At 47.6% G+C, this 8,121-nt stretch overlaps 1 protein-coding gene across 1 annotated transcript; it reads right to left on the bottom strand.

Annotated features, from left to right (window-relative positions):
* Positions 1-4,581: 4,581 nt before the first annotated feature.
* On the bottom strand, positions 4,582-5,529 carry LOC115271529 (olfactory receptor 52N4-like). The gene is made up of 3 exons (XM_029914306.1): positions 5,301-5,529; positions 4,908-5,195; positions 4,582-4,757 (listed from the first exon to the last, which is right to left on the bottom strand). Exons 1-3 carry the CDS (start codon positions 5,527-5,529, stop codon positions 4,582-4,584), a joined length of 693 nt encoding a protein of 230 aa, XP_029770166.1.
* Between the last annotated feature and the right edge of the window lie 2,592 nt (positions 5,530-8,121).

The following is an 8,121-nucleotide window of genomic DNA, read 5'->3' on the forward strand; positions in this document are numbered from 1 at the left end:
AGTCTACTGTGGAGGAATCGGGGGGCATAGTCCAGGGCATCCATCCAGGGTTCCAACGATATGGATTTTGCTGAAACTTACTGAGTTCTGTGCTAACAAGTTCTGTTCTACGCTGCGTTCCTGTCAACTAATAAACCCTTCTATTTTACTATGCTGGCTGAGAGTCATGGCTAATTGTAAAGTTGGGGTGCAGGGCCCTCTGGTTTCCCCAGGTGTCCCATCCAGGTGGACCCATCAAGGGGAAGTGTAGGGTGTGAATGGGCATGCTGAATGCTCCGAGGTCAGACCTGGAAGATCTTAACCGAGGAGGTTTTCTCCCTGGATAGCCCACCCTGAGAGGAGCCACGCTACCCCAGAGTCCTGGCTGGCTTCATACAGAGCAGTCCCAGGGCATCGGGCCTGTGACTCCGCCACAGAATTACTATCCATAGAGATTCCATGGTACAGTTTGGATCATTTCAGATTTTTATTTCATTTGTTTCTATGCTTTCTTTCTCACATAGTGCCACTCACCCTCCAGCACGAGCTTTTCTGCCCTTCCAATGTATTTTGAACCCTGGTATTAATGTGTCCCATTGATTATCCTCATTCCACCACATTTCTGGTATGCCTGTTACATCAATATCCTCATTTAATACAAGGCACTCTAGTTAACCCATCTTATTATTTAGACTTCTAGACCCGAGAGAGATGTGGGAGACCCAGATCCAAAATCTCTGCTCTACCTGATTTGGAGCAGGAACTTAAACAGAGGTCTCCCACATCCCACGTGAGTGCCTTGAGCATCAGGCAAATGGCTATGTTGCATGGGTCTCTCAGGGCTGGTCCACACTACCCGCCTAATTCGGCGGGTAGAGATCGATCTTCTGGGATCGATTTATCGCGTCTCATCTGGACGCGATAGATCGATCCCAGAAGCGCTCCCCCGTCGACTGCGGAACTCCTGCTCACCGAGAGGAGGAAGCGCTGTCTACGGGGGAGCTTGCCTGCGCCGTGTGGACCCGAAGTAAGTACTTTTAGTTCGATATAGGAAACGTTGACTTCAGCTACGCTATTCTCGTAGCTGAAGTTGCGTTTCCTATATCGATCCCCCGCCCCAGTGTGGATATTATATCAGTCTCTCTGGCTGGAGCTGTTCCACTTTGTGCAAATAAACTTTTTTTTTAATTTTATATTTTATTTTTTGTTTCTTAAGTAACCTACTCTGATCTCTATGCCTGCTACTTATAATCACTTCAAATATATCTTCTGTAGTTAATAAATGTGTTTTATATTTTACCTAAAACATGTGTTTTGGTTGAAGTGCTTAGGAAATCTCAGCTCAGATTACACAGGTTAGTGTGTGTCCTCTCCATATTGAGGGAGAGGTGGACTGGGTAATGAACTGACACTGGCCAGGCTTTGGATCAGGGCAGGATGGTGCAGTTCTGGGGTGCAAGGCTGGGGATCTCGGGGGAAGTGGCTTGAGACTCTCTAGTGTTAGTTATGAGTGTCTGGGAGTTTATTCATGTAACTCAATTGTGTTTGTCCCTGTCTGTGTATGGCTGTGTAAGTGCCGTTCCTGCCAGAGGTTTTTAGCTTGTCTCAGCATCACAGTGTGAGAGGGATACCCCAGGTTGGTGGGACAGAGGTCCCAGAGTCCCGGTTGCACCCCAGGGACCCCATCACAGGAGTTCTGTCCTTGGGCTAGTCCCAGAAAATACAGGGACTCACAAAAGAACCCCTGGCTGAGCAGGGTGTTCAAAGCCCAAGGGGCTGGCTGGCGACGCTTGGATGAAACAGCCAAGTTCACAGAAGTCCACCTCTCACTTTTAAAGAACTCTTTCCTCCTTTCTTTGAACAAGGACCAGGCTCCCTGAGGTAAAACAGGTTTATATCTGCTCTTCCTGTCCTCCAATGGCTCTAGTGTCCCAGCTGCTTCCCTGCTAGAACCCGGGCAATGCCCCTTCCTTAGGTGGGTAGCAGCTGTAGCACCATCGTTTGACAAGAACATGGTGGGATGCTGTATGATTGAATATGACCATTTATATCATTGTTGCTACCACTGTTACACAATTGTGAGAAAATTTGTACAAAGTATGTCACTGTGACATTCTATACCTTGGGGGAGTGTCTTGAAACCCCCATATTGCTCATTTGTATATGATTGTGATCTTGCATATAAAGCATGACTTGTGAGGTATCAAGGTAAAGGTTATGATCTGCTGAAAGACATTTCTCTATCCATATATGTATATCATTAATGCATATGAAATTATGAGAATTATCATAGAATATCAGGGTTGGAAGGGACCTCAGGAGGTCATCTAGTCCAACCCCCTGTTCAAAGCAGGACCAATCCTCAACTAAATCATCCCAGCCAAGGCTTTCTCAAGCCTGACCATAAAAACATCTAAGGAAGAAGATTCCAACACCTCCCTAGGTAACCCATTTCAGTGCTTCACCACCCTCCTAGTGAAAAGGTTTTTCCTAATATCCAACCTAAACCTCGCCCACTGCAACTTGAGATCATTACAGGTATTAATATATACTCTGGGTTAATTAATAAGTAAAAAGTGATTTTATTATATACAGAAAGTAGGATTTAAGTGGTTTCAAGTAGTAACAGATAGAACAAATTGAATTACCAAATAAAATAAAATAAAACACGCAAGTCTATGTCTAATCAAACTGAATACAAATAAAATTCTCACCAGTTTCAGAATGCTTCCTTTTACAGACTAATCTCCTTCTAGTCTGGGTCCAGCAATCACTCACGCCCCTTGCAGTTACTGTCCTTTGTTCCAGTTTCTTTCAGGTATCTTTGGGGGTGGAGAGGCTTTTTCTTTAGCCAGCTGAAGACAAAATGGAGGGGTCTTAAATAGACTTTCTCTTGTGGGTGGAGATCTCCTCCTCTCTCCTATGCAAAGTCCAGCTCCAAGATGGAGTTTTGGAGTCACATGGGCAAGTCACATGTCCATGCATGACTCTGAGTTTTTACAGGCAGAAGTCATTGCCCACATGGTATCTTGAACCTCTCCAGGAAGACTTCTTATGTGGATTGGAACATTCCAAGATGCATTGTTCCTTAAGTGCTTCTTGATTGGGCACTTAACTTTGCAAATTCCTTTCTCCAGGAACTGATCAAATGCTCTACTCAGGTTATTTAGAAATCAAGCCAGTACAGAGCCAATATTCATAACTTCGAATACAAAAATGATACATGCATACAAATAGGATGAATAGATTCAGTAGATCATAACCTTTACATAGATATGTTACATGGCATATGTAGCATAAAACACATTCTAGTTATGTTATATATACACATACATAAGCATATTTCTATAAAGCCTTATGGGGGGCACCGACAGTCGCAATGACCTCCCGAGGTCTCTCCCACCGCTAATTTTCTATGATTCTGCAATTGTATAATGATGCCGCCTAGCTGCTTAGCTAAGGAGATTCTAGCTGTAGCGATCAAAATTGTCATGCAGAGTGTATGTTAGACTCAGCTTCAGTGTTCAGTTTCACCTTGAGAATAGGGTGCCCTGCAGTTCCAGATAAGGTGCCATGTACGTGTTTAAATAGCCAGATAATAGAAGATGCGTCATTTATCTCCTTTGCTGTGAGCTACCAAAGCCTCCCTGTCCTATGCCCAGCATCCCACCTTCCCAGCTAACACGAGGGCTTATCCTATCACCTCACTCAGCTATTGTCCCTCTAGCTTCAAAGCTGATCTCTTACCCTGCCCCCAAGACCTGGCTCAGGGAAAAGGACTCCCAACCCACACCCATTGCAGGGACACTGCCAGCTACAGGCCCCCAGCCAAGAGGAACAAAAGGGAACTGAAAGCTAAGGAAATAAGCCACATAATGGTCTCTTCCCTCAGGACTTTGTGGCTGACCTTTAGGGCTCACAAGTTGTATGATACACAATCTCACCCACCTGCCTTACAACCCTGCTACCAACCATCCACTGCTCTTATAGGGTTTCCTAGGTTCCCTCTCCACTCCCCATTGGTCTGTTGGCCCCAGCACTGTGTCCTCACTGTATGCACTACAGGCTCCTTGTCAGGCTGCAGCAGCTCCTGTCCCAACCCCAGAGCAGAGGGAGCCCAGCTGGGCGGGGGGGTTGGAGGGAGGTGGAGATAATCCAGAAAATGCTGGAGCTGGGGAGGTGAGGAGCCAGCAACAGGGGTGGCGCTTTGGGGGAAGAGGCAGAAGAGTTGTGGGGCCTGGAGGAAGAGGTGGATAAGAGAGTGGAGCCTTGGAGGAATAGGTGGGAGAGTGGGAGGGGACTTGTTGAAAAGCATGGGACTGAGGGCAGGGGGCAAGGCAGTGGGGAATAGGTGGAGCAGGGCACAGGGCCTCAGGTGTCCAGTTACCAGTAATTAGAAAGCTGGAAACCGTATGAGTTAATGAGCTGTACCCAGACTGATTCCTCCATTTGTCAGGCAGACACAGCACAGTGAGGCCAGGAAAGGATTTCATGTCCCTTTGACTGTGCAGTCAGTGTTTCAGGGAAGAGGGCCCAGCACTATGTCACAAGCCAGTTCTGAACGGAAACTCAATCTCAGAGCCAGAGCACCAGGAGAAAACTTTAGGCCCCTTTATGAGTAAAGAGCCGGAGCAGTGTGACCCAGATCTGTTTGGTCATCATCCCATAGACGATGGGGTTTAGCATGGGGGGAATAAAGAGGTACATGTTGGGAAAGAGAACTTGGAAATGCAGGGGCACATTTTGGGCAAATCTGTACATGAGGGAGAAGAAGAGACCTGGGATATAAAAGGCTAAAATGACACAGAGGTGGGAGCTGCAGGTCCCAAAAGTCTTGAGGCGGGCATCCTTTGTGGGGAGGCTGAAGATGACCCTGAGGATCTGGATGTAGGTCATGGCAATAAAAATCGCATCCAGACCCAACACACCGAAAAGCACAAAGAGGCCGTAGTAACTATTGACACGGGTGTCGGCGCAGGCCAGCTTAACCACAGCTATATGCGCACAGTACGACTGGGGGATGATGTTGGTTCTGCAATATGGCCATTGCCTCGCCAGGAAGGGATAGGGCAGTACGATCATGCTGCCACGCAGCACTACGGCCAGGATTACCTTGGCCACCACAGGATTTGTCAGGATGGTGGAATGTCTCAGGGGGTCACAGATGGCTACGTAGCGATCCAAAGCCATGGCCACAAAGATCCCAGACTCTATCACTGAGACGCAATGAACGAAGTACATCTGGGTGAGGCAGGCACTGAAACTGATCTCCCTGGAATTGAACCATAAGATGCTCAGCATTTTGGGCAGGATGGACATGCACAGGACAAGGTCAGTGACAGCCAGCATGCAGAGGAAATAGTACATGGGCACATGGAGGCTCGGCTCCCTCTTCAAGATGAACAGGATGGCGATGTTTCTCAAGACGGCTATTGCGTACATGGTGCAGAAGGGGATGGAGATACAGATATGGGTTGTCTGCAGCCCAGGAATACCCAGCAGGATGAAGGTGGAGGGGTTGGTGAAGTCAGTTTTGTTGGAATCTGACATGCAGTTGGGGAGAAAGTGTCCAACTCTGAGGCTGAAAGGTGTCTCCTGCATGTACTGTACGTTCTACTGGCTTCCTGTACGTGCCCAGGCTTTAGGGTGATGGTCGCAGTACAAATGCCTGGACGGAGAGACAATGTGAACATGAGACACTACATGCACTACTGGAGGCTGTTCTCATGGGTGTAGCAGATTGGTTGCTCTTCACACACTGAAAAATGAAATTTTCATTATTCAGATAAAATATTTATGAACACATGACCCAACTAATGAGAATTCCACATTTTATGGTGTTCTCTGCCTCAATAATTCCTACACATCTGTTCCTTAGGCCTTCTCTACACTGCCAAGTTTTTTTGTGAAAAAGCAGCTTTTGGTGAAGAGACAGTGGTGGTGTCCACACTGCAAATCCACTTTCTATGACAGAACTCCTCGATTTCAGTGACATAATAAAACCACCTTGACAAGACTTGTAAGGTTTATTACGCAAACGTTTCTCACCGACGTGCCAGTGTAGGCACTTGCGCTTTGATTTTATCGCTGTAATTGGCCTCCTGAAAGCGTCCCACAATGCCCATCCTGACCGCTGTTGTCAGTAGTTTCAACTCCTCTGCCCTTCACCAAGGTAAACACCTTCTGCCCCTCCCCCTTTAAAGGCCCGGAAATTTTGAAATTCCCCTTCCTGTTTGGCATGGAGAGCTCACACTGCCTGTTTTCAGGTGACCATTGTGGATCCACACAGCAAATGTTCTCCCTCTGGACCACTGCGGAGGTGCTGGATCTGCTCAGTATTTGGGGAGAGGAGGCTGTGCAGTCCCAGCTGTACTCCAGCTGAAGGAATTTCTACACCTAAGGGCAGATTTCATGCAGCTTGTTGGAAAAGAGCTATGATTAGGACACACTGCAGTGCACAGGAAAGTGAAGGAGCTGAGTGCCACATACCAGAAGTAACATGTATCAGAAGTGCCATGAACCTGACGGCAAGGGAGGCAAATAGTCAGTTCAGTGCTGCTCCCCAGACCTGCCATTTTTATAAGGAGTTGGACGCTATCCTCGTCTGTGACATCACCTCCATGGCCATGAGCCCCGTGGATATTTTGTTAGGTTTGCAGACGATGCAAACTGGACTTAACCCACAGGAGAAAGTCATTGGTGAAGAGGTGGAGGCATTAGAAGATGTGGAGCCCATGCCAGGGTTGCCCAGAGCTGTGCCCAGTCAGAAGCTGTTCTCGACTCTGGAGGTGTCCAGCCAGTCTCAGCAGTTACAATCCAGAAGCAGGAAAATAGACCCCTGGTAAGTGGTTTTGCTTTGTGAAGTTTGGAGGTTGGTTGAGGGCAGAAAAATATACAAGGCTGGCTGTGTTTCTGTGTGCTGGGCATTTCCCCGTGCAGCTAGGCAGTGCAGGGGGCAGGCTGTTGATGGACACCAAGATTTCACAGGATTCCTCCAGGGAAATTTCTAGGAAACTTTCCTACAGGTACTCCACAATCCTGTGCTGGACGTTCCTTGGCAGAACTGCTTTCTTCCTTCTGGAATTGAGTGACACTTTCCCGCCCCATTCTGCAATTACTTGGGCAAGAACAGGTGAGCAGCATAGGGACCAGGGTGGAAGCTATAAGCATGTACTGGATTAAATTAATGGAGATATCCCATCTCCTAGAACTGGAAGGGACCTTGAAAGGTCACTGAGTCCAGCCCCCTGCCTTCACTAGCAGGACCAAGTACTGATTTTGCCACAGATCCCTAAGTGGCCCCCTCAAGGATTGAACTCACCATCCTGGATTTAGCAGGCTAATGCTTAAACCACTGAGCTATCCCTCCCCCCAAGATCAAACATTGCTTCATTGCTTCCCCTCAGGAGAGAGATATCTGCCACAATGACCCCTCCTGTGGGAATGGGTGGGAAACTTTATAGTGTTGTCCCATGAGAAGTGCTTCGCGACCCCTCTCACATTGCTTTTCTCCCACGCACAATGTCCCCCGGTGCTGGGTACTCTCACCATGCTTGCAGTTTTTCCGGTATGTGTGCTTATCAAGGGTCAGCCAGAAAGTGATTGGTGTGTTACCGGCGGTGGATTTTAATGTAGCGGTTCAATGCTGTACGTGTACTTAACAATAATGCTTCTGTTTATTGTTAATTGTGGTTCACCAGATATGTCCTTGAAAGGAGACACCCCCGCCGCTCAAGCTGAGCATCTCCGCTGGATAAGGAAGCTCCCAACAGGCAGCAAGGAAGATATGATCTGGGAGGTGCTGCCGTACTCTGATATAGACACGAGGGAACGCAGGCTGTGGAGGGAAAGCGACAAGTAGGAAAGAAGAGAAAAAGAGGCATAAACTAGGGATGCAACACAGAGACTGATACAAGTTTTGGAGCAGCAAACCAACATACTGCTGTCCCTCGTAACCCTCCGCACTGAGAATATGCATGTCTGCCTGCCCCTTCAGAACATTCAGAGCTCTTTCCCATGCCCTCCCCAAACTCCACCCGCACATTTATTTCCGACTACTCGGACTTCAAGCTTTCCCCTAACTCTTTGAGAATTGGAAAGTAGAAGGCAGCTTGGGTGAAAGTGATCATGAAATCATAGAGT

Source organism: Terrapene carolina, unplaced genomic scaffold (assembly GCF_002925995.2).
Source record: "Terrapene carolina triunguis isolate 2854851 unplaced genomic scaffold, T_m_triunguis-2.0 Scaffold34780, whole genome shotgun sequence".
Lineage (NCBI taxonomy): Eukaryota > Metazoa > Chordata > Testudines > Emydidae > Terrapene > Terrapene triunguis.